Raw genomic sequence first — 27,573 nt, 5'->3', positions numbered from 1 at the left:
TTTGCATGCACTGCTTTCATTGTATGCTAATAGATCTCATGTATATTCATTGGGGAAATCCTGAAAACTCGACTGGATTGCAGCCCTGGAGGAGGGATTTTGACACCCCTGTTGTAGACAATATATTGAAATCCTCTGTTCACTGTGTGTCAAAAAGCAACAAAATGTTAGCAATTATTAGTCTGTTTTATTCTCCATTCTTTTCCTGTAATAATGTCTCTGTATCGCTCCATGGTGCAACTGCAAAAAAAAAAAAAATAGCAGAATTAGATACAGAGAAATGATATGATAAAGTGTGGGATTGTGTAGCGCAGTGGTTAAAGCTACAGCCTCAGCACCCTGGGGTTGTGGGTTCAAATCCACACTGCTCCTTGTGACCCTGAGCAAGTCACTTAATCCTCCCATTGCCCCAGGTACATTAGATAGATTGCGAGCCCGCCGGAACAGACAGGGGAAAATGCCTGAGTACCTGCATAAATTCATGTAAAACCGTTCTGAGCTCTCCTCTTCTTATCAAGTCGCACTGGCTACCTATCAATCATCGGATAACATTTAAAATAGCTTTCTTAGTTTTCAAGGTACTATTGTTCAATACGCCATTATTCATATCTAGAATGATAACCCCTTATTGTACAACTCGACTCCTTCGATCTTCCCAGCAAGACTTATTATTGGTCCCTTCGCTAAAAATTGTTGGAACAAGGAGAAATGATATGTTCTCTGTACTAGCTCCCCAACTCTGGAACACCCTGCCACTTTTTATCAGAAAGGAAAAAGATCTTATTTCTTTTAAAAAATTGTTGAAAACTTTTTTATTTAACGATGCTTTTAACGATTAATTTCCTTTCTTTTCTCCCTCCTTTATATTGTCTTTCCCTTCCATATGTCCTTTCCCTCTATTAAGAGAAATATTGTAACCCTTTCCCTCCCTTCCTCCCTGTTATGTTTTGTTAATTTTTAGGTAAAGAGAAATCTTCTCTACTTTATTTAATTAATTAATAATTACTTGTGCTGATGTTTTGGATGTTTTGTAATACTAATATGATATTATGTTTTTTATAACTTGTATTTTATTGTACATCGCCTAGAAAGTTTTATATAGGCGATTAATCAAAATAAACCTGAACTTGAACTTGAACGGTATAGAAAATCAAATAAATAAATAAAGGAGATGGAACACCTCCTCTGTGAGGGAAGATTAAAGAAGTTAGAATAATTCAGCTTAGAGAAGACAGCAGAGGGGAGATGAGTAGAGTAGAACTGGTGGTAGTTTATTATTTTTAAAAAGTACAAATACTAGGGGAAGTTAATGAGTAGCACATTTAAAATAAATTGGAGAAAATATATACTTTACTCAATGCACAATTAAGCTCTGGAACTCATTGTCAGAGGATGTGGTCAGAGCATCTCCTCTCCACCCAGTCCATGGAGCACACCCAGCTAATTTCAAGATATCCACAATTGATAGGCATAAGAGAGATTTGCATGGCAAAAGGGTAGTGTATGCAAATCTATCTTGTGCATATTCATTGCAGATGATATGAAAATCGGACTGACTGGATGTGCCCCAAAGACTGGACCAAAAACAATTGTCTTGCAAAAAGAGTCCATAAATTATTAAGTTAGATGCATGGAATCCACTATTTATCTCTGGGAGTAAGTACCTTGGAATTTATCTACTTTTTGAGATCTTGCCAGGTACATTTGATCTGGATTGGGAACAGGATACAGGGCTTGATGTATCTAACACAGAATGGCAGTTCTTACAAAATTTTTGAGGTATATTTTGGATTGTTATCTTGTTTAAACAACCAACCCATTTTAATCTTCACTTTTATCACTGACTTTGCTACATAAGCTTCTAGGACTAGGTTATGTTGTTTAGCCAAATCAGTTCTTCTTTCCATCCATCCAGACAGTAAGTAATTCCTGTACCACTGGCTGCCACAGTGCCAAAGCATTACCTCATGCTTAATAGCTGGCAAGGTGGTGTTTTCTTTAAGCAGAACACCATTTTATGTTGGGGGTGGGGGTTGTTTGCATAATTTAGAGGATGACTTTTGTGATGAGGTTGTAGAAAAGGTTTCCTTCTGATAACTCTCCCATGCAGATCATTTTTGTATAAGCAATGTTGTATTGTGAACCTGTAGACAACTACTACCCTGTCAGAGATGTTTCTTGGTCTTGAGGTTATGCTTCAACTTCAGCAGTTACCTGCATCTTCCATTTCTTAACAGTGTTTCTTACAGTGGAAACATTTGTCAGAATGCACTGCTAGGTGTTGGGCAGTACCATTTTAAAAGATGGCATTGCTCCTTCCTTTGGAGCTGGATGGAGAGTCATGAACTCCAGGTGGATATGAAGAACTATCTAGGTCAGGGGTGTCAAAGTCCCTCCTCAAGGGCCACTATCCAGTCGGGTTTTCAGGATTTCCAAAATGCAAGTACTTAAGGAAGTATCAATTCAATTCTAGAGATACAAAATTACTTCCTGTTAGATTTTGTAACAAGCATAGCCGTGCCTCAGAGACCGAGTCATCCAGCACAATATTAATTATTGCCAATCTTCGGTCAAAATCTCATTCATTGGCATCAGGCATATGCTTGCTGCATCTAATTATTTTGAATATTTTTTAATCTTTTTATATTTTTGTCTTTTTGTGTTTTCGTTTTTTAAAAGTTGTTTTAAGGGAAATAAATAACCAAACTTTAATAAGATAGTGCATATATTTAAGAAGCACTTATCTGAGTCAGTTGTCAGCACTGTTTTTGTATCCCAACGGGGCCACCGTTTCACCCGATGTGGCTTCGTCAGGGGAAATGGTTGACAGTGCCTGAAACACAAAAGTTACATTAATTATATTACGTGATAGCTTTAAATAACCTTAAATTCAATGCAATGCTGTATTATTTGATCAAAATTTAACATAGCAACTTACGGAACAGGAATCGACCTAGCTCCTCTGCAAAACTTTCTCTTTGAAAATGGCGGCGAACTTTTAGAACGCCCAGCTTTTAAATGTCCGGTATAAACCTGCTGGTACTTACGTTCATCACGTAAAAAATGTGATGAACCAACGTCATTAGACGAATGCATGTGACCAATGGACATTTGGTCACATGCAAAAATTTGTATGTCCATTGGTCACATGCATTCGTCTAATGACGTTGGTTCATCACATTTTTTACGTGATGAACGTAAGTACCAGCAGGTTTATACCGGACATTTAAAAGCTGGGCATTCTAAAAGTTCGCCGCCATTTTCAAAGAGAAAGTTTTGCAGAGGAGCTAGGTCGATTCCTGTTCTGTAAGTTGCTATGTTAAATTTTGATCAAATAATACAGCATTGCATTGAATTTAAGGTTATTTAAAGCTATCACGTAATATAATTAATGTAACTTTTGTGTTTCAGGCACTGTCAACCATTTCCCCTGACGAAGCCACATCGGGTGAAACGGTGGCCCCGTTGGGATACAAAAACAGTGCTGACAACTGACTCAGATAAGTGCTTCTTAAATATATGCACTATCTTATTAAAGTTTGGTTATTTATTTCCCTTAAAACAACTTTTAAAAAACGAAAACACAAAAAGACAAAAATATAAAAAGATTAAAAAATATTCAAAATAATTAGATGCAGCAAGCATATGCCTGATGCCAATGAATGAGATTTTGACCGAAGATTGGCAATAATTAATACTGTGCTGGATGACTCGGTCTCTGAGGCACGGCTATGCTTGTTACAAAATCTAACAGGAAGTAATTTTCAGGATTTCCCCAATGAATATGCTTGAAATCTATTAGCATACAATGAAAGCAGTGCATGCAAATAGATCTCATGCATATTCATTGGAGAATTCCTGAAAACCTGACTGGATTGCGGCCCTCAAGGAGGGACTTTGACACCCCTGATCTAGGTAGAGAGTCAGGGAGGGAAAAATATGATGGAACTAGTAGGGGAGGAAAGGAACTGAGACATATGTTGGCACTGGTGGGGGGAGGAAGAAATGTTGGTCTTTGTGGGAGGAGAGAGGGGAAGATACTGAACCTGGGAGGAGGAATAGAGTGTGCCAGGAGGAGAGAATGTTGGGAGAGGGAGGAAAACACAGAGAGTGTGTAGTGGGGGTAGAGGGAAAGAGAAACAAGACATCACCATAACATGGGCAGAGGTAGGTTCTCCCCAGAAAATTGTGCACAATTTTTGAAAATTTTGGCAAATAATTCCTTGAGATGTAAATAAGAAATAATTATTTCTCTTTTGAACATCACCACTTTATACTGGATCCTAAATTGAAAACAGTGTACATCAATCAGTTTAGCAACTTTTGATATAGCTTCACTGTACCAAATATATTATATATTGACTTACTTTATGTTAAGAAAAACTGTCATAAAACACACTTTCAAACAATTCTGATTCCATTTTCAGCATTATTGATGTTTTTAGCACCAGCATAGTAGATCTTGAAGTGCTTCATGTAACAGGTCACCTCTGGATATGTGGGACAATAATCTAGCATAGTGCCAACCAGAAAGCACAACTTTGTAAACATTATTATTATGGCAGTTTCTTTAATAAGAAAAGGACATGAAGAAAATTTTTAAAAATGAAAATTAAGACCACTCCCTTTAGAAAAAATGCTGTTTCAAGTTATTTTATTTTACTAATTTTGATATGCAACAGTCTCTAAACCGTACCTATTGTATATCTATCTGTTGCTTCATTTCAGAGAATAGGCCATGGTGATAAAAATCATGCTGATGCAGACAGATCTCCTATTTTTCTCCAGTTCATTGACTGCGTGTGGCAGATGTCAAAGCAGGTAAGATGTCTCCAAATGTGTGGAAATAACTTCCGATGTAGAGAAACAACTTCAGTTGGTTTTATGACTAAAATTAGCTTTTGTTCTTGAGGTAGTGATATGTGTTGTAGGAAGCGAGGGAGTGCAATTTACTAGTTAGTGTATTGAATTCATGAACCAAAAAACTCTTGGGTAGAGGAGCCCTAAAAAGATGAACTGCTTTTGAAAAGTTTCCTTTTTTCAATTGTTGAATTTTTTAAAAACTATTTTTTATTACAGCTTTACTAATTACATAATAACAGAATACTAATAATGACACATGTTTATGCCACATCATTAATCTACTATCTTGAAAAACAACCCCTAACCACAAGAACAACAAACTTTGGGGCCCTTTTACTAAAGAGCATTTGAATTTGGACTTATTATGTCTTAATGTGGAACTTTCCTGCATGCTAAGCCCAAATTCAACATTACAGTATTTAGGGCTTTTTCATTTTATCCTAGGACAAGCGGGCAGCATATTCTCACATTTAGGGTGACGTTATCCATGGAGCCCAGCACGAAGTGACAAGTGCACTGTCACTTTAAGCTTTGCAAAGCTTTGACACTGGCCATACCGCGCACGCACGAGTGCCTTTCCACCCGATGTTGGCTCGCCAGTTAGCATGCACTAATGCTAATGCACTAACTGGTTAACCCTTCCATGCCCATTCTTCATCCATGACCCGCACATATTGGCTAAACATACAGAAAGATGCTATCAATATAATTTACTATAAGTCCCATTTTAAGTTAATGGGACCTATTTACTAATAGCTTTCAATAATATAACACTACTAAAGCTAGACTGTTATGCATACAGAAAACAATTAAATAATGAGTCAGCATACTCTTTTTTTGCAAGATTTTCTCTTTGAAAGATGTATAACTAGGTTTTACTGCTGTGTGAAAATAATTATTTTTTTTTCTTTCTTGTCAGTTTCCTACAGCTTTTGAATTTAATGAACATTTTTTGATCACAATTCTGGATCATCTGTACAGTTGTCGATTTGGCACTTTCTTGTACAACTGTGAATCTGTGAGAGAAAAAGAGGTAGGAACACTATTTACCAAGTTTATAACAGAGAAAGACAGCAGAACCTTGAGGCATAGGCTAAAGCCAAAACCTAGAACAAAAAACCTAAACCATAGCACATAAACCAGGCACTTCAGAGAGGAGACAGATACAGCTTTTTTTCTTGCTTTATATAGTGTTGTAAAGTATTTTGGTGTACTATCCAGTTTTAAAAATGGTATATCAAGACATTAAGCTTAGCTTCCTAACCATCTCCAGTGGCAGATAGGCCTAGGTCACATCTAATGTACACACATTTGCACTATACAGCAGTGATCCTCATGTACTCTGCTATAAATGTGTGACAGAAGTAATATCAAGCAAAAAAATCCTGGCAAAGGTGACTTTTTTGACATTTAAATGAAAATCAACTTACTGGAGAAACTATAACTCAGGAGTACATAGCAAATTATTTACTAGGTTTTGTCTGCCCTGCTTTAGTACAATTAAGGTACGCTTGTATACCGTTTATACTCAAATATAAACTGACCCAAATATAAACCGAGGTAACCCTTTTTCCCCAAAAAAGGAGGAGGAAAAAAGGTTGATTCTAATATAAACTGGGGGGTTTATATTCAAGTGCCCTGCCAAGCTCTGTACTCAGCCCCCTCCCCTGCCAGTCTCTGAACCCAGCCCCCCTCCCTGCCCTGCCAGGCTCTGCATCCTGTCCCCCTCCCTTTCTGCCAGGCTCTGCACCCTGTCCCCCTTCCTTCCTGATGTCTTGCAGGCCTCCACCAGGCCTGTCGTAAGACCTGAAGGTCCAGCGGTGGGATCCCTCCCACCTCCTGTCCCGGCCAACTCTAAAAATTCTCACCTCCCTCCCACCTCCACGATTGTAAAATTGGTACCTTTTAAAATCCTTGGTGGTCCAGCAGTGAACTGGGGCAGGAGCTATCTTCCTGTGCTCCTGCCCTGTGCAGAGCCTCTATCTGAATGGTTGCTGTGAGTTCTTGCGGCAATGGTACAATTTTTACAATCGGAGGCAGGAGGGAGGTGAAAATTGTTAGAGTTGGCCAGGGCAGGAGGGATTCCTCCTGTCCCAGCCCACCACTGGACCACCAGATCTTTCGGCAGCCCTGGTGGAGGCCTGCAACAGGTCTGTGAGGGGGGCAGGTGGGTGATGACCCAAAAAAAACCAATGGTTGACGGGCATTCAAGAAACAACTTGGAAAGGCAGAAACAGACTGAGACAGTAGGCAGGTGCAGGAAGGACAGGGCGGGAGTCTAGAATGTCTCACTTGTCTACTGGAAAAGAGCTTACCAGTGTAAGTACATAATCTCTTTTTCCAGTGCAATAGGTGAGACATTCTAGACAAGTGGGACGAACAAAAGCAGTCCCCAAAAAGCTAGGGCGGGCTTGCTGTGCCGGCCCATAAAACCGATGACCCAAAGGCAGAGTCCTGTCTTGCTGCCCCATCCACTCTGTAAAACTTGGCAAACATGTATAGGGAGGACCAAGTTGCCACCTTGCAGATCTCAGGAGAGAGAGCTCTAGCTTTGGCCCACAAAGAAGCCACATTCCTGGTAGAATGTTCCTTGATGGAAACAGGAGACTGTTTCCCAGAAAGAATATGGGCTGACAAAACGGCCCTATGGATCCAACTGGAAATCGGGGCCTTGGAAGCGGGAGAGCAGAACGAGTGCAGAAGGGAAAAACTGTAGGTGGAGCTAAGGATCCCAGTGAAGTACAGCAGAGGCACAGAAAAAAAAATCCAGAGTGGATTCCTTCTGCAGATGGCACATGGCCATGGGGACACAACCCACTTGTCTAGAATATTGCACTGGAATAATAGTTTTATTATACAGTGATCAAGTAAAATATGCCATCTTTGAAGAACACTAGAAATGTTGAACAGAGAATGACACAAGGAGAACTCATTTTCCTGTCCCATCCCCGTGAGTTCTTTTCCTGTCCCTGCCCCATTCCTGCAAGTTCCATCCTCATCTGCACAAGCCTCAAATACTTTAAAATCATAAGTGTTCGGGGCTTGTGCGGTTAATGCAGAGCTTACAGGAATGGGGCAGGGGCAGCGATACTGCCATTACGCATGAAGATGATGGGACAGGGACAAATTTGTCCCCATGTCATTCTCTAATGTTGATGTTTTGAATATGTGTATTTAAAGCTTATATGCTCTATATAATTACAGTGGACACAGGAAAATCTTCTACTAAATGTTAGTTCTATCTTAATTTCTAGCTTTGTTTCTCTGATAGGTGATATCTGATGAAGCCTGTGTGGAAACTTTTCTCTAGCACTTTTCACGAACTTCTGAGAATATTGTGCCACACATATATGCCTATTCCCATCTTCCCCTATTGCACAGAGTCCCATCAGCCCTTCAGCCATTGCTTCAGCCACTAATTCCTTTCAAATTTGATATTTCCTTTGTATAAGTCCTATTGCTGACATGTTTTTTTTTCCCTGTTAGCTTTCCTAGGTAGGTTTTTCAAGCCATTTTTGGTTTTCTTTCTTTTTTCTAATTAGCGCGATTCAGGCCTATTGAGCCTTGGGCTCCCATTTGGATATATTTTTCTAAAATCAAATTGTTTGATTTTATTTCTTTTTCCACAGTATATTCAAGGCTCCAAGCAGCTTCAAGAGGTGTTCCCATTGCAACAGGGCAATATCTATATTCATTATGGATATGCATAACTAGTGCCTACAATGATTGGGACCCAATCATGATTTCTCTCAATGTCTTCTGTGTTCTCCGATATCAAAGGGAAATCATGGAAGAGAAAAGCAGCAAGAAAAGTTTTTTGTTGCCGATAAGACAGGACCTTCAGTATGGGAAACATCAGTCTCAGTGGCTTCTGAAGCTGCATCAAATGCTGGGGATGTATCAGCATCGAGTGTGTCTTGATCATCCTCAACTCTGAGCATTGTTAGAGGTCATTGGGAGTAGTCATCATCCAATTCCTACCCAGAGAACAGAAATGGTTTGTTCTTTTCATTGGTGCTGAGGAAGAGTAATGCTGGTCATCCATTGGAGGCTGGCTTCAATATTGTTGCCCCTCACTGAAGTACATCAAGAATATCAGTGCATCAGGAATGCTCGGTGCCCTTGCCCAAAGTCTGACTCAGTGGTCAGTAGTGAGAGACCAGCAGAGACTCAAGCATCTTCTATAGAGTACTTTTATGAGTCTGTATCAGAACAGTTCTGGGCATCTAAAGAGAGTCAGAAGTCTTCTCAAAGGAAGGCTATCCTTCTCCACCTCATAAGAGGTATAAATCCACACATTAAAAAGGACCGGCGAAGGCAAAACCAAATACCCCTCAAAGTAGGGATTTCAATGCAATTTAGTTGGAAAACTGTGAACTGAAGTTTTTCCCATGAATTTGATTATGCTTGATCAGAAAATAATTTTAAAAAAATTTTAAAAGTCCATCCTAGGGTCCCTCAAAGCCACTGATTACATAAAGCTACATTTTTCTTAAAATTTGACAACACATTGGTTAATGACACAGCCGAGTGAGGTATTAAACTGATAACTGACTTTGCCACTGTTGCAAGGAGTTGAACAGAACTGCAGGCTTTATCAAACTGTATGTGTTTAGCTATTAGTGAAGTATGTTAAATTTCGGTTATTTTTGACAAAAAGTACAGATATTGAGGGTTCATTTACCCCCCTCCTTTACAAAGCCACGCTAGTGTTTTTAGCGCCGGCCGCTGCAGTAACAGCTCAGACGCTCATAGAGTTACCATGGTAGTCGACGTTAAAAACACTAGTGTAACTTTTTTATTGCTGGCCGCAGTGGTAAAACCCAATGCTTATAATGAGCATCTGAGTTTTTACCACTGTGGCCGGCGATAAAAAAGCCTAACGCGGCTTCATAAAAGGGAGGGTGGAGTAAGAAACAGAGTAAAGGTCTAGGGCAGAAACTTGGGATATCTTCCAGTTCCTCAACCCATCAAAGGAGGCTGTGACATTGCTCATTCACAAAATCCTAAAGGAGTTTCAGATGAGAATGTGAGAGTCCTCCTTCTCTGCCTTTCCTAATAACAAGAAAGTCAACTCTTTATAGAATCCAGAAGGCTTCTGGATTTGTGAAGTAGCAGCTTCCTCAGCTTTCCTTGTTGGTTGAATCTGCTCTCAAAAGAGCCAGACATTCCAAGATATGCTTCTTGGTGCCACTGAGAGGGAAGTTCAGACACATCTTTTGGGAGAAAATTATTTCAGAATACTATGCTCATGTCCAATATAACATCTTTATGGGCATGTATTTGCAGAATATTCTACACAATGTAACAGAGTTTGCAGATACTTTCTTAGGAGAAAATTGTAAAGCTCTGCTCACTAGTTACAAAAGGGGAGGAAAATACATGATATTGTAGAGCTCTGCTCACTAATACAATACATCAATTTAATTGCCATGTTCTGAATAATTTGCATTCTTAGGATGCATTTCTTGGTTCCTGCAAGATATACTATGTTGCAGTAATCGAGTTGACTCAGAATTAAAGACTGGACCAGAGATCTGAATATTGGGGCTTCAAAATAGGATCTCAGTGTACACAATTTCCACAGCATGGAGAAACCCTTTCGAATCACAGTATCAACTTGATGTTTCATAGTTAGATTGTAATCAAGGGTAACACCCAGAATTTTGATTGTGGAATGGATTGTATTTTGCAAAGATTTAACAAATATAGATGAATCGTGGGGTAGTTGTCAAGGGGAGGCAAAAAGGAATTTAGTCTTGTCGGGGGTTCAACTTTAATTTGAACTCCGACATCCAAGTTTCTATAGTGTCAAAGATAGCCTCAATAATGTGGATTATCCTACTCAATGACGTTTTACAGGGAACTATTATTGTAATATCATCAGCATAACTAAACAATTTAGCACCTAAATTTGACAATCTTGGCCCGAGAGAAAGATATTAAAAGGTGTCGGTGGAAGTGGCGATCCCTGTGGAACTCCGCATGGGTTTTTCCAAGAGACTGAGTTGATATTGTTGACACGAACTAGTTATAAAAGGAGAGGAAAATACATGATATTTTCAATACAGCATCAAGAGTTTCTGCTATGGGTATTGGTGCCCAAAGACCTGTCTAGCTGAGGGCCTCAGAGTTGAGCTTTAATGTACAGGAAAAACTTTCTGATGTATTGTACTGAGGAGAGAATCTCTTCAGAGATAAAGAGCTATATTCACTAAGCCCACCGATCCTACCTGATCCGTGGGCGATCCGAGGCAGGCCGACTGATCCACAACGCGCCCTCATGCAAATGGGGATGATTGGAGGCACGCCACTCACAGATGACACGGATTGATGGAGAATGATCCCGACGCATGCGCAGACCATCTACTTTGCCTATAGATGGTCTGTGCATGCGTTTGCTGTCCGTGCTTTTTTTAAAAAAACTTTTTTACTCGCGAGCCCGTGGTTTTAACCCGCAGGTTAAAAGCGGGTTAAAATCATGGGCTCGCGCTGCAGGGAAGGGCGGCAAGCAGGAGAGGCGGGATGGCCAGCAAGAGAATCAGGGCAGAGAGAGGGGCGGCCAGCAAGAGTCGGGGCAGAGAGAGCTGGGTGGCAAGCAGGAGAATCAGGGCAGAGAGCAGTACGGCCAGCATTGGGCAGAGAGCGGGGTGGCCAGCATAAAAGAGTTGGGGCAGGAGAATCGGGGCAGAGAGCAGGTTTTTTGTTCAAGTGACTGGTCCTCACCAGTCGCTTGTTTTTGGATCAGCCAGCCCAGTCAGTGTGCCTTCTTTAGTTTAGTGAATTGTGTTCTTCCTACTTTGCATGCGCGGATCGGAGGATGATCGGCACAGAGGTTAGTGAATCGGGTCGGTACACGATTGCAAACACGATCGGTGGACTTAATGAATCTAGCCCAAAGTAATGGAGGCTGCTACTCTCATTAAACTGCAGTGACATCCTTAAGACCTTCTGTAGGCACACTTCCAACAGAACTTCCTCTTCCAGGAGGTTATCAAAGCAGTGGGCAACAGCGGTCCTACTACTCTCAAAGGCATAAGTATTTTCTGAAATTAGACAGGGATCTCACTTTCATCCCAGAAAGCAGAGGGCCCAAAAGTCTCAACCAGCTTCACAGCTAAACCAAGGGTTAGGGTTTTCACTGCCTCTGAGAGAACATAGCTTCAGTCCCTGTGTCTGTTACAGGTGGGATACTGTCTACAATAAGTGCATGAGCCTCCAAATTACTCACTAAGGGCATCAAATCCAAGCTCTTAGCTTCAGGAAACACAAAGGAATTATATCTTTCCTCTTGCAGATCATTTTGATCAAATCTGTTCTACAAGGGGACAGAGAACAGGTATTCCATCCCATCCTAGTCCTAAGGGCCCTGAACAAATATCTCACCAAACAAAAGTTCAGGATGGTTTTCCCTAGGCTCTCTGTTTCTTCTCTTAAAAAGAGACTAGCTGTATTCTCTGAGCTTAAAGGATATATGCATCTACATATAGAATGATTCAAGTCACAGGAGGTATTTATGATTCTTCATGGGGAAACACCATTACCAGTGTTGTGTTCTCACTTTTGACATCACATCATGTGCTCCTAGATGTTGTAATAGCATATTTATGCAAACTGGGGACGCACATGTTTCCCTATTTGAATAATTGGCTGGTGAAGCGTACTTCTTGAGAAGTAGCAGATCAGTGCATTTAACATTTCAACTGGTTGTAGTTGCTAGGGTTCATCTTAAATTATCCAGTCTTATTTATGCCCAGTACAACAATTTTTGGTTCATGAGAGCCTTGCTAGAAATCACCTAATTGCCTTTCATCTACAACCAAGAATCATGACATTAGTATCCATTGGGGAAGAAATTCAGCAGAATCAGCAAGTTATCAGCTGGTCAGTGTTAAGCATGCATGGCATCCACAGTCCTTGAAGCATCCCTGTCATGCCTTCATTTAAGGCAAGTCCAATGGACCTTGTCCACGTGGAACCTGTGAGACATCAGTCCTCTATAGGATTCACTGCCATGGTGGACAGATTTTTCAAGTCTGGCCAAAAAGAGTACCCTTCAAATTCCAGCACTCTAAAAATAGATGCATCCAGACTGGGCTGTAGAGCTCATGTAGATGTGTTTCACACCCAGGAGGTATGTTGTGCTCAGGAACAGTTTCATCAGATAAATATCTTAGTGCTAAGGGCAATAAAGAACAATCTAGGGCTTTCAGAAATCAATTGTCCAACAAGGTTATCTGGGGTCAAACAGACAATCAAGTGGCTATGTACTATGTGAACAAGCACAGAGAGCTGGGATCCATGCCTCCTGTGTTGGAAAACTTGTCAGTGTGGAAATGGGCTATTTTTCATAGAATGTTCCTCAGAGCCACATGCCTAACAATAAAGAGCAACATCTTGGCAGATTGAGTCGAGTACTTCTTATGAGTGGTTCCTGGATGACAAAGTCACCCACAAGATCTTTTAAGAGTGAGGCACCTCTTCAATTGATCTTTTTGCCACTCAGTTCAGCAACAAAACTGCCTCAGTTGTGCTTCAGAGTAAGCACACATGGCAAACTAGCCCTGGATGCCTTTTGTCTGCCTTTGTAGGAGGGTCATCTTCTACACTGGTAGAAGGGGAATCCTCCAATTCCCCTCACCCTGAACCTTAGGTAAGAAAATAGCATCCTCTTTGTTGACTGATATATGTTTGATTTACTCTGGCTGGATCTCTCCATCAGAGGTCCAATGAAATTGGAATGTTTTCCAACATTCATACAAAAGCAGGGGTGGTTATTACATTCCAACACTGAGTCCCTAGCCCTCAGTATTTGAATATTGAAAGGTTGATATTAGCTCTCTCCTGCTATAAGACACCATACTTTCTAGCTTCCCAGCTTCTACATTTAGTGTGTCTCCTCCTAGTGAGGAGAGTGTGGCATAGTGGCTAGAACTACAGCCTCAGCACCCTGAGTTTGTGGGTTCAAACCCCACACTACTTGTGACCTTGGGCAAATCACCTAATCCTTCACTGCCCCAGGTAAACATAGAAACATAGAAACATAGAAATTGACGGCAGAAAAGGGCCATAGCCCATCGAGTCTGCCCATACCAATTGACCCGCTCCTTGATTCTTACTCTCCTAGAGATCCCACATGAATATCCCATTTTCTCTTGAAATCTAACACGCTGCTGGCCTCAATCACCCGCTGAGGCAGCTCGTTCCAATGATCGACCACCCTTTCGGTGAAGAAGTACTTCCTAGCATCACCCCGAAATTTCCCTCCCCTGATTTTCAGCGAGTGTCCTCTGGTTACCGAGGGTCCTGTAAGACTGAAGATATCATCTTTCACCTCTATACGCCCAGTAATATACTTAAAGGTCTCAATCATGTCCCCTCTGTCTCTTCGCTCCTCCAGCGAGTACATCCGCAGTTTCTTTAACCTTTCTTCATACGTGAGATCCCTGAGCCCCAAGACCATTCTGGTAGCCATTCGCTGAACCGACTCAATTCTCAACACATCTTTTCGGTAGTGTGGTCTCCAGAATTGAACACAATACTCGAGATGAGGTCTCACCATGGATCTGTACAGTGGCATTATGACCTCAGGTTTTCTGCTGACAAAACCCCTACGGATACAGCCCATCATTTGTCTTGCCTTAGACGAAGCCTTCTCTACTTGATTGGCAGCCTTCATATCATCGCTAATGATCACTCCTAAATCACGTTCCACCGTGGTCCTGGACAAGGTTTCACCATTTAGTGTGTAAGTTCTGTGTGGATTTTTTTTCCCTAGGTGCATTACTTTACATTTTTTAGCATTGAAGCCTAGCTGCCAAGTGGATGACCACTGTTCAAGCTGTCTTAGGTCCTGCGTCATAAAGTCAGGCACACTGCTTTTGCCAACTATGTTGCATAGTTTGGCATCGTCGGCAAACAGTGATACTTTTCCTCTAAGTCCTTGGGTCAAGAGACAGAGAGGGAAAATGCTTGAAGTACCTGTATATAAACTGCTTTGAGTGTGGTTGTAAAACTACAAAAAGTCAGTATACATGGCCCAATCCCTTCCTCCCCACCCCCTTTTTTTCTCTCTCTATTCTTTCTGTTCCCTCTATCTCAATTTGAATGTGTTTGGTATTGCTGTCCTTTCTTTTATATGGAGTTCTTTTCAATGTTTTTATTAGTTTATACACTGCCCAGTTCTGTGAGTCAGTAAGGGCAGTATGGAACATTTTCAATAAACTATAAATTTCCCTGATAACATATCTCAGGTTTTTCAGGCCGCCAGAAGAGATTTGACTAGGGAGACATACAGTTTTAAATGGAAAAGGCTAGCTGTTACCTTTTCTTCTCCTACACAAAACTGCTTGAATACCTTTTACATCTCTCTGAGTTGGGTCTTAAGCACAACACTTTTAGCATTCACCTTTGTGAATTTGGACCTTATCAGGTAGATGATAAACCCATCTCTGTACAGCCTGTAGTTGTTCAGTTTATGGATGGCTTGTTTCTATTGAAGCCTTCCATCAGACCACCTGCAGTGTCATGGGACTTCAGGATGGTTTATTTCCAGTTGATGAAAGCTTTTATCTGAGCCACTAGATACTTGTCATCTGAACTACTTGACCTAGGTCTTGTTTTTGGTGGTTACTTCAGGCTGTAAAATGAAAGAGTACCAGGCTTAAGTGACTGATTTACCTTACACCAAGATTTTCAATGAGTGGGTCTTTGTATCCATCTGAAGTTCCTTCCCAAGTTACTGTTAGAATCCCATCTTAACCAGTCCATAATCCTACCAACCTTTTTTTCCCCAAAACCTCATGCCCACAAAGGTGAAAGCACAGTGCACACTCTGGAGTGCGAGAGAGCCTTGACTTTCTATCTGAAGCAAACTAAAGCCCAGGTACTAAATGAATAGGGGATGACTAATTTAGGTAAAGACCAATTACTGGTCACGGACCTGGGGGGCCACGGCGGGAGCGGACTGCTGGGCGCGATGGACTCCTGGTCTGACCCAGCAGAGGCAATACTTATGTGCTTATGAAAGACACCGTTATGTTTTGGTTTTGATAGTAGTAGGATGAGGGCTATCATAGAGGGAGATATGATAGAGGTCTATAAAATACTGAGTGGAGTGAAACGGGTAGATATGAATCACTTGTTTACTCTTTCCAAAAATACGAGGACTAGGAGGCATATGATGAAGCTACTAAGTAGTAGATTTAAAACAAACTGGTGAAAATATTTCTTCACTCAAAGTGTACTTAAACTCTGGAATTCATTGCCAGAGAATGTAACGAAAGCAGTTAGCTTAGCAAGGTTTAAAAAAGGTTTGGACACTTTCATAAAAAGAGAAGTCTATAAACCATTAAGATGGCTTGGAGAAATCCACTGCTTATTTCTAGGATAAGCAGCATAACATCTGTTTTTCTCCTTGGGCTCTTGCCAGGTAGCTGCGATCTGGATTGGACACTATTGGAAACAAGATACTGGGCTTGATGGACCTCAATCTGTCCCAGTATGGCAATTCTTATGTTCTTACAGTTAACTAGCAGACAGCATTTCCTTCATTTACGCCCAGATAAGTCTGACTCTAGAGGGTAATGTCAGTTCATAATATTAGACCTATGGCTGCATTGATAGCCCACTTGAGGTCAGCTTCCATACAATGGATTTTCAGGGCTGTAGAGGGCTTTGTTTCTTACATTCACTTCACATTATTGTTGTTTATAATAGGACTCCTGAGGCAACTGTCTACTACAATCTGTTTAGGATTTAAAATCCAACTCTATCCTCCTTGGCCTATTACATTCAGTTCCAAGGCTTCCTTCCCAAATAAATAAAAAAAACTCATACATTTAAAATTTGTTGCTGCCAAAAATGGTTTTGATGTTCTGTTGTTAAAACACCTCAGGTTCTGCTTTTTTCCTTTGTTCTGCTGTGGCAGTTTGCATCTTGAGCGTCCTATGTGGGAAGACTTGGTTATCCTGCATGTCCTTGGAGAAAACAGTTATTTACCTATAGCAGGTGTTTTCTGAGGATAGAAAGCCACACAAACACCCTCCTTATTGAGGATTTCTATTCTCAGAAATTTGCAATGTACTTAGGGGGTTCCATGTGACAGTGGCAGGCAGAAATATGTGTACATCTACAGTGAGACATGCTCAAAAGTTAAGGTCGTGCTGGAGAAAAGTTCCTGTGGAGGCTTTAATAGATGACGTCATGCATGCATGAGGATTCCTATCCTGCTGTTCTTGGAGAACATCTGCGACATGAAATTGAACTGTATTTTACCACTTTCTATTGATGATTTTGTATTACTTGTCATTTCTTTCTAGAAAGTAAGAGAGAAAACTATATCACTGTGGTCATTGATAAATAGTGAAAAAACAAAGTACACAAATCCTTTTTACACTAAAGAACTGAAAAGAGTACTGTATCCTGTGGCAAGCATGCGTCATCTGGAACTTTGGGTTAACTATTACATTAGATGGAATCCAAGGATACGGCAACAGGTAAAGTGACATAACTGTGATACTTGTAAGAAACCTGCTAAAGTGACCGGTGTACATTTTTTTACTTAATCCTCATCAGCTTTAGCCATTCACCCTGATGGGCTTCTTGTAGTATTTTGGGCTTGTTTAACACAAGGTTTGAGTGGAAGACTAGCAGGCTGAGAACTGCAAATCTCACTGCTTTGTGTTCTTAAGCAAGTCATTTAACCCTCCATTATCTTGTGTAAAAACTACCGTATTTGCCGGCGTATAAGACGACTTTTTAGTACCTTAAAATCCTCCCCAAAGTCGGGGGTCGTCTTATACGCCGGGTACAGTTTACATGCCCTTACTTGCGGGGCTGGATGTACTCAGTCGCGCGGCTCTTCTTCTCCCTACCTTCTCTGCTTGCAGCACAGAGCCGAACGGAAGTCTTCCCGACGTCAGCGCTGACGTCGGAGGGGAGGGAGGGCTTAAACAAAGCTTAAACAAAGCCCTCCCTCCCTCCGACGTCAGCGCTGACGTCGGGAAGACTTCCGTTCGGCTCTGCTGCAGGCATGGCAGGTAAGGAGAGAGAGAGTACCAAGAGAGAGGGGCGGCCGCCCCGCCCCGGTTGCAGCACAGCCGGCCAGGTCCCCTTACTTTTGTGGCACTTCCCCGACCGACCGATAACAGCCCGGGTCCGACAATCCTCCCTGCCCTGTAGCCGCGAATCTAAATTACCTTCTTACAGCAGCTGTAAGAAGGTAATTTAGATTCGCGGTTAAGGGCAGGGAAGTTTGTCGGACCCGAGCTGTTGTCGGTCGGTCGGGGAAGTGCCACAAAAGTAAGGGGACCTGGCTGGCTGTGCTGCACCCGGGGCGGTAGAGAAGGGGGGGGGGGAAGGACTCTGAAAGCACTTGAAGACAGAGGAGGGAGAAGAACGCTGAAAGCACATGGGGGAATACAAAGGGGTGGAGAAGGAAGAAGGGGTCGTCTTATACGGCGAGTATAACACAAAACTCTATTTTTTAACTAAAAGTTGGGGGGTCGTCTTATACGCCCAGTCGTCCTATACGCCGGCAAATACGGTAATTGTGAACCCTCCAGAGACAAAAAAAATACCTATTGTACCTCAGTATACACTGCTTTGATGGTATGTAAGAAATAGAAATAAAATTAAATAGTTTATTCTGCGCCAGTGTTAAAAAGCATACAGAGATCTGTCTGTACAGCTTCTCAAAATGTCTTGACATTATCCCTCAGATTCATGGCTAAAATTGTGTGCCAAATTAAATTGGCTAAGGAATCAATTAGTGCCAATAATTGGGTATTAATTGGCACTAAACAGCACCAATTTGGAATTGGGCACACATTTTTCTACACACTATTCTATAACAATATGTGCCCAAATTCTATTGCATGCAACTCAAATGGGGGTGTGGCCATGGGCCGATCAGGAGTGTTCCTAAAATTTGTGCAGAGTGTTAATACTGGGGATGTGTACCCAAATTGGGTGCCAGGAATTGCATCTGATTTCAGCAGGTGTTACGTCCTGGTGCCCAAATTTGAATGTCAAAATCAGCACTCAGCTATTTTATAATGGCGCACATTGTTGAGTGCTCATTATAGAACAGCATTGAGCACTGAATTTTTGAGTGCCATTTACTGAATCTAACCCTCATATTAGGACTTGGTATCTATACTTTTTAATGGACACCAATGCAGATCTGTCTCTCATAATTTTCAGTGCTTTAGAGACCTTTGAGCATACCTGTAGCCACAGCATTATGAGGTATAGCCTGTAATTTGATTTTTTTTAATGTTTCATATGATTAAGATTAAACAGAACTATCCATCTCTAGGCAGTAACACTACTGGGATGTTAATAACAAACAGGGTAATTATGCCATAATGATAAACTCTAAAAAGTAGCCACAACTACTTAAAAATGAATATATGGACTCTGCTGATAGCTAGAAGGACTTGTTTTAAAACCCACTATATGTAGCTTTTGATTGGCTGGAGCTACTATTCTGTATCCTAATTTGGATGAGAAGACTATTGGAGGATATTTGCATTTATGCTCTTGTCCTATAGGATAGTGGTAGGAGTGTACTACCATCTGTCTGACCAGCATGAATGGATAGATGCTGAATGTTAGCAGAAATTAGGGAGGCTAACAAATTGGGTAACACAATAATGGGTGATTTCAGCTACCCCAATATTGACTGGTAAATGTAACATCAGGGCATGCTAGGGAGATAAAATTCCTTGATGAAATCAAGGACTGCTTTGTGGAGCAGCTGGTTCAGGAACCGACAAGATAAAGTAATTCTAGACCTAGTTCTTAGTGGAGCACATGAATTGGTGCGGGAAGTAATGGTGCTGGGTCACTTGATAACAGTGATCATAACATGAACAGATTTGATATAATCCCTGGAATAAGTTCATACAGGAAATCCAATACAACAGCATTTAACTTTAAAAAAGGAGACAATGATAACATAAGAATGGTAAAAAAGAAACTTAAGAGGAGTAGCTGCAAAGGAAAAAAATTTACATCAGGCGTGGATGTTATTCAAAAATACCATTCTGGAAGCCTAGACTAGATATACTCCATCTATTAAAAAAGGAGAAAAGATCAAATGGCAACCGGCATGATTAATGAGTGAGGTGAAGGAAGCTATTAGGGCCAAAAGAGAATCCTTCAGAAAGTGGAAGAAGGCTCCAACTGAAAATAATTGTAAACAGCACAAGGAATGGCTAGTCAAATGCAAGGTGCTAATAAGGAAGGCAAAGAAAGACCTTGAAAAGAAGATTGTGTTGGAAGCTAAAACACACAGTGAAAACTTTTTTAGGTATATTAAAAGCAAGAAACCAGGAAGAGAATCATTTGGACTGCTAGATGACCAAGGGATAAAAGGGACTCTCAGGGAAGACCAAGGCCATAGCAGAGAGATTAAATAAATTCTTTGTTTTGGTCTTCACCAAGGAAGATGTGGGGGGACTTACCAGTGCCAGAAATGATATTCACTTCTGATGAATCAGAGATACTCAAACAAATCTCTGAAACACTGGAAGATGTAATGGGTCAATTTAACAAAATGAACAGTAGCAAATTGCCTGGACCAGATAGTATACATCCCAGAATGCTGATAGAATTGAAAAATGAACTTGTAGAGCTATCGTTAGTAATTCGCAATTTTTCTCTAAAATCCAGTTTAGTACCAGACTGGAGGGTGGCCAACGTGACGCCAGTTTTTAAAAAGGGTTCCAGAGTTGATCTGGTGCCAGGCAAAATGGTAGAGACGGTTATAAAAAACAAAATGCTAGAACATATACATGAATACTTGGTAACAGGAATCTGGTGGTAACTTAAGGGATTGTAGCCCTGAAGAAACCTCCCCACTCCCCAGGGTGAAACAAATTATAAATTATTTATCAAGTTTTACTAAATAATTATGAATTACTAAGATATTCACTACATTCAATTTACAATATGAAAAATTGATTTAAGTGACCCGGTGAAGATCAAATGCATAAAGCCAGATACTATTGAGTATCTTGGTGGCATTTCTGAGGATCTGAAGATTAACGACACATGTGAGGGTGATCAAGAGGTGGTCAAAGTTAGACCATTCTCCAAGTATTGGTTGATATATACCCTCTTATAAGCATTTTGAAATGCTGATTATTAGAACATATACATGAGCATGGATTAATGAGAAAGCCAACATGGATTTAATCAAGGGAAATCTTGCCTCACCAATCTACTGCATTTCTTTGAAGGGATGAATGAATATGTGGATATAGGTGAACCACTGATACCGGGTTTGGATTTTTAAAAGGCATTTGACAAAGTACCTCTTGAAAGACTTTTGAGGAAATTAGAAAGTCATGGGATAGGAGGTAATGTCCCTCTTATGGATTAAGAGCTGGTTGAAAGACAGAAAACAAGAGAGTAGGTTTAAATGGACAATATGGTTTCAACTGCTTTTACAAAATGATATTCTCCCATCATATATGGTTTCTGCAGCTACTATACAAACCATCCTAGATTATAGCTGCTTTAGCTACTTCAGACTCCAGATCTGCCTCATTACTTGTATAATGTATCCACTAAATGAATACTTTTTAAAACAATTATACAGCAACTGGGGAAAAGGAATGCAGAACTGAAAGTGTTAAACATGGGCCAGAAAAAAAGAAACCTATGATTAGGAAAGATGCTCATTCCTCTTAAGTTTTCTCCCATGTCTGTTGCACTTTATATTTCAACAACCATTTTAGTGCTCTTTGATACTATTGTAGTTACAGGAAAGCTAATTATACCTGTTATATTCACTGCTCACCTGTCAAATACTGTTTATGTTATAGATGTAAAGAGCCATAACCAGCACAAATAGGAAGACCACTACAAATTAATATTACCTTGTGCTTTCAAATACATTTGATTCAGTGTGTATCCGTCCTTTTCAAAGCTTTAGTAAGATGTTGATGCAATGCAAACAGCAAAGCATCCTTTCACAAGGTCCATACAAAGCAAGCCAAAACCAAGTTCCAATACAAATGGTTAAAACAAAAAAAGAGAGACTATCCAGGATAAGCAAGTTTCGCAATATACAAGTGTTCAGAGTCCATTTTCTTCCAAAATTCAGAGTTAAGGGTGAAAAAATGAAATTCCCTATTTGGCTGGCTTCAATACTATTCAGGCATGTAAGGGCGGAGGTGTTCCTCAACAGTACCAACCGTCCAGTGGGTGAGTTGTTCTTGTGGCAGGTACAGGCAGATGCTGCATAACTTGAAGATTGTGGCTTTATTTTTTGGAGTCTGCAAGTGCTGTCTGTCGATGAAAAGGAATACCAAATGGCTAGGATTGTTGATAACAATTTAGGTCTTGTCTTTCCGGCTCAGTACATGCAGAAACTGTTTTTCATAATCACCATGATGAAATTCAAACTTAGCCTCAATGGAGAAGGGTAATAGTGGGGGTTCACAGGGGTCAGGGTTGGGACTGCTGCTATGTACATATTTATCAGTGATCTAGAGATGGGAATAACTAGTGAGTTAATTAAATTTGCTGATGACACAAAGTTGTTAAATCACAAGAGGACCTTTTGAGACTTGGCATCAAACTGGCAGATGATGTTTAATGTAAGCAAGTGCAAAGTGATGCATATGGAAAAGAGGAACCTGAACTACAGCTAGGTGATGCTGGATTCCACAATCAGAGTCACTGCCCAGGAAAAGGATCTAGTAGGTGTCATCGTTGAGGATATGTTGAAACCTTAGGCTCAATGTGCGGCGGCAGCAGCTAAGAAAGCAAATAGAATGTTAGGAATTATCAGGAAAGGAATGGAAAACAAAGATGAAAGTGTTATAATGCCCTTGTATCTCTCTATGGTATGGCTGTACCTCGAATACTTTGTGCATTTCTGGTTGCTGTATCTCTAAAAAGATGTAGCAGAATTAGAAAAGGGTAACAAAAATGGTAAAAAAGGATGGTACAACTTCCCAATGAGGAAAGGCTAAAGCGGCTAGGTCTCTTCAGCTTGGAGAAGAGACGGTTCAGGGGTTATATGAGAAAGGTCTATAAAATACTGAGTGGAGTGGAAAGGGTAGATGTGAACAAGCAATTCACTTTTCCAAAAATACTAAGATTAGGAGGTATGCGATGAAGCTATTAAGTAGAAGATTTAAAACATACCTTAGAAAATATTTATTCACAGAATGTGCAATTAAACTCTGGAATTCCTTGCCAGAAGTTGCCAGAGAATGTGGTGAAATCAGTTAGCTTAGCAGAGTTTAAAAAAGATTTGGATAATTTCCTAAAAGAGAAGTCCATAGGCCATTATTGAGATGGTTTGGGGCAATCCACTGCTTACTCCTAGGATAAGCACCATAAAATCTGTTTTACTATTTGGGATCTTTCTTATGTCCTCAAATTTGGGCTTCTACTGTATTATGAAAGAGGGAGAGACCTACTTGAGACTTGAAAAAGCAAACAAGCCTCCCCCCACCTCCCATGTGTTCAACCAGCAAAATAGGATCAACATATTCTACAAAACAGATGTTTTCATGCTATTGAACAGCCTTGATGGTATTGATAGATAGGCTGCTTTTACAAGCAAAATCCAAGATACATTGACATGGCTGGTGTGGTGTATAATCTTGTGCTAGTTTCAATGTATTTGTCAGTTTTCTTGTTCATACTTCTTTCCTTACAAATATCCAAGTGCCAGTAACTGAATCCAAAGTAATTCTATGTAGCTTTCACTTGGTTTTCCAGTCTGTCTTTACTGTAATTTTTCCTCCCAGGTTTCATAAATTCAAGTACAGTAAAACCTTGGTTTACGAGCATAATTTGTTCTGAAAACATGCTTATAATCCAAAACCCTCGTATATTAAAGATAATTTCCCCATAAGAAAGCTTGGAAACTCAGAAGATTCATTCCACAACCCAAAAACTTTAATATAAAATACTATATATGCTCATATTGGAAGACTTTGCTTGTTTAGAACAGTCACTACACTCTTGCAGTGTCAGAGAAAGAAGAACCATCAGCTGAGTTGTGATGATGTGATGCGTGTATACTGCATGTTAGTGCTGCCCGATTCATGATTCTAATCGGTTCGTTTTTGTAAAAAAAAAACGGACTTACCGATTCATCCCGATTAAAGTTCATTCTTTTTTCACTGCCGGCCGCTGGACTCGTTCCCATCTAATGTAACTTCCGGTTTTGCAAAACCGGAAGTTACATCAGAAAAAACGAAAGGGTGTGGGAGCGAGCAGACCTCGTGCAGCAGACCAGTCGGAAGCAAAGGGTATTTTTTGGCTGTCTCCGCATTTCTCCTCTCTTCCCAGCGATTCCACATCCAGTCGAGTAAGTAACTGAACCGGCAGGGAGGGCTCAGAATCGGCAGGAGGGCTGGTGAGTCTTGGGGGCTTTGGATGGAAGCTGAAATCGGCAGGGGGGCTGGGGATGGAACCGAGAATCGGCAGGGGGCTTGTGAGTCTTGGGGCCTGGGGATGGAAGCTGAAATCGGCAGGGGGGCTGGGGATGGAAGCTTAGAATCGGCGGGGGGGCTGGAAGCTGAAATCGGCAGGGGGGCTGGGGATGGAAGCTCAGAATCAGCAGGGGTGCTGGTGAGTCTGGGGGACTAGGGGTGGAAGCTGGGAATTTTTGATATGATATTGCCTTGGTTAAATAAAATGTTTAAACTTAAAATGCTGTTTCATTAACAGTGAATCTAATCGAAAAATCAATTCAACAGGGTGAATCGCATCGAAATATTTTTCTCTGAATCGGGCAGTACTACTGCATGTACTCATATTGCAAGACCTTGCTTATATATCAAGTTAAAATTTAATAGAATGTTTTTAAACACTTGCAATCCAAGTTTTTACTGTATTACCACTTTAGCCATTACCCTCAGGAGACATGATCCTTTTAGAAACCACTATATTTCAGGGTTCAGACTATCTTTTTTGTTATGCAGCCACCCAATCCAGTGGAGCAGCGTTACATGGAACTGTTGGCACTACGTGATGATTACATAAGGAAACTGGAAGAGCTGCAAATTGCCAATTCATCAAAGATCTCCAGTTCATCAACATCCCCTTCTTCTCCCTCACAAATGATATCTCAGCTACGCACACCGTTTTGACATAATTGCAGACTGATAGATTCTGAAGTTATATGCAAAGGAATATTTTGATTCTACCTTGAACTTTCTGATATCTTCTCCACGTTGAGAAATAACTTGAAGTTCTACATTTTTCTTTTTTCAATATAAAACGTGCCTTTCAGACTTCTGTGCATCGACTAACAAGATGCATCCTTATAATAACTGTTTGAATTTTTCTGGAACGTGTAGTTAGGGCAGAAACACAGAGAAAACACTTAAAAAAATCAAATCTGGCTAAAATCTATTATAGTATGAATTACATTTGTTATTTATAAACAGTTTGTGAGTCATGGTTAAACACAAAGAATCAACATTACACGGTGTGCCTTTAACCATGACTCACCTACTGTTTCTAAAAATATGAATGTTATTTATATACCTTTTTCTCAAGATACCGATGAAAAGATTGCATTTTTCAGGAGTAATTTTTTGAGGTGTACTGCAATGGGTTAAATGAAACAGAATGTGCTTTAAAGTAGGTTGTCAGCTGAAATCAAGATCACTGTTTTTAATTTTGATGATACAGTGTGGTCATAAATGGAAGGACAGGCTTTATGAGCCTTCAGGGCTGTTCATTGAATTTCTTGTAGTTTTCCTCTCTCTCTCTACCCCTCCCCTTCTTAAAACAGTCACCATCATGAATGTGCGCAAGAAAGGCATATTCTCCATTGCACTTGAATGCTCTCTGCCTATTAGAGACAACATAGCGTTGAAAGTCTAGGAAAAACCAGGTAGTAAGGCAAATTGCAGTAGCTGTAGTAATCCTAGAAAAGAATGGAATCTTAATGCTGCAATACTTTTTATTGGGCCAACTAAGCAATGATATAGTATGTGAGCTATTGGCCACCATCTATTGCCTTTCTTCAGCTGTGCCAGTGAACTATATGATCTGAAAAGCTCATGTACTATATAGCATTGATTTGTTGATTCAATAAAATGTATTATATCAAGCTATAATGATTGCAGGAGCAAGCTTTAGCTTTTGGTGTATTTTTTCTTTATACTGTGGCATCATCATTGCCTAAACATTAAATACCTCTGCCAGTTAGAGATTGGCATTATAATGGTACCTTTGGACTGCACCTTAAAAACAGACCGACTATAGGTAAGACTCATCCAGTTTGTCTAATTTGCTTCATATTACAACTGCAGGTTCCACTTTGACTTCTTGTTTTTCTCCTTCACTTCCTCACAACTACAGATCCTCTATGCTTAATTTCATATTTTCTTGTTATATTTTTTCCTTTCATTGTATTCACCACCTTTGTTTAAGCAAAAAACTCTAATATTACTCCTAATTTATTCACTTTGAATCTCAGCATGACCTCTTGTGTTGTTTCCTTTTCACAAAGTTTGTTTTTTGTGCATCCTTTCTAGTGTTGTTTCTGAATCTCTCCTTCATATTATTTACATGGAGACTCTATACCATTTTGGTAGATTTTCTCTAGACTGACTGTCTATATTCTTGAAATACAGCCTCCAAAGCTGACCAAAATACCCCAATTGACGTCTCAGCAGTGATTTGAACTAACGTTATCTCTTTATCCTAGGACAAGCTGGCAGTATATTCTCACATGTGGGTGATGTTATCCATGGAGCCCCGGTACAGACAGTGAAAAGAGTAGTGTCACTAAGTTTTAAGAAACTTTGCGACTGCCCACATCGCGCATGTGCGAGTGCCTTCCTGCCTGACGCCCACTCACAGCACCTCAGTTCGTTTTCTACCGAGCGAAGAAGCACTTTTTTAACTGGACTCCATTCAGTCTGTGTTGCGTTTTTGCTTCGTGTTTTTTCTTAGTTTTCTAACATCTTTTTTTTCTTATACTATCTTTTCTTTTATTGTACTGTAAAAAGAAAGTAAAAGATTATTTATTGTTTTTCTTTCCTTCTCGGGTTTCTCTTTTTCAGTTCCAAAATTGAGTTAATCTCACCAGTAAAATTTTTCCATCAATGTCGAAACCTATGACGGGTTTTTAAGAAGTGCAGTAGGTGTCAGTGGTCTATTTCCAGCAGTTTAGGCATTACACTAGAATTGAATCTTGTGCTCGGAGTTCCATCTTACAAAAGCGCTCCATTAAGGCCCATCACAGATAAAGCTGCTCAGCTTGGCCATGGACATTGGCAAATCTTGGGAGTTGTCAACATCGAAAACTCCTGCATCGACATCAGCCATTCACTTCCCACTTCACAGGTTTCAACAATCGAGTCACCTGCTGCAGACCAAACACCAGCACCATCATTCTCCAGCTTCGCAGGTTGTCTCTCCTTCACAGTGTGTATCCTCATTGGAGGTCACTTACTCTGAGACAACCTGCTGCACCGATGGTACCGGCTTTTGAGCCATCAGTACCGGTGCATGCTTTTCCTTCTCAACAAGCATCGCAGATCTCAACAGCAGAGTCCCTTGTTGCAGGCCGAACAATGATGCCATCATTCTCCAGCCTTGCAGGTTGTCTCTTCTGCAAGGTGTGCATCCTCATCGAAGTCACTCATTCCGAGGCAACCTGCTGCAGCGAGGGTACTGGCCGTCGGTATGGGTACATACTTTCAGGAAGAAACTCAA

At 40.6% G+C, this 27,573-nt stretch overlaps 1 protein-coding gene across 4 annotated transcripts in view; it reads left to right on the top strand.

Moving 5' to 3' along the window:
* MTM1 (myotubularin 1) overlaps positions 1-26,409 on the top strand; it is a 179,904-nt gene extending 153,495 nt beyond the window's left edge. For 3 of the 4 annotated variants that reach the window (XM_033943978.1, XM_033943976.1, XM_033943977.1), the window contains 4 exons: positions 4,729-4,821; positions 5,783-5,896; positions 17,184-17,360; positions 24,822-26,409. In XM_033943978.1, coding sequence (XP_033799869.1) covers positions 4,729-4,821; positions 5,783-5,896; positions 17,184-17,360; positions 24,822-24,989 — 552 coding nt within the window. In that variant the 3' untranslated portion in view covers positions 24,990-26,409. Of the gene's footprint in view, positions 1-4,728; positions 4,822-5,782; positions 5,897-8,492; positions 11,223-17,183; positions 17,361-24,821 lie in introns of those variants that run through there. The other variant, XM_033943979.1, reaches the window with a different exon arrangement.
* Positions 26,410-27,573: the final 1,164 nt, after the last annotated feature.

This window comes from Geotrypetes seraphini, chromosome 5 (assembly GCF_902459505.1).
Source record: "Geotrypetes seraphini chromosome 5, aGeoSer1.1, whole genome shotgun sequence".
NCBI lineage: Eukaryota > Metazoa > Chordata > Amphibia > Gymnophiona > Dermophiidae > Geotrypetes > Geotrypetes seraphini.
Note: the sequence above shows the minus strand (reverse complement) of the source record. Positions and strands in the feature narration are given on the sequence as shown.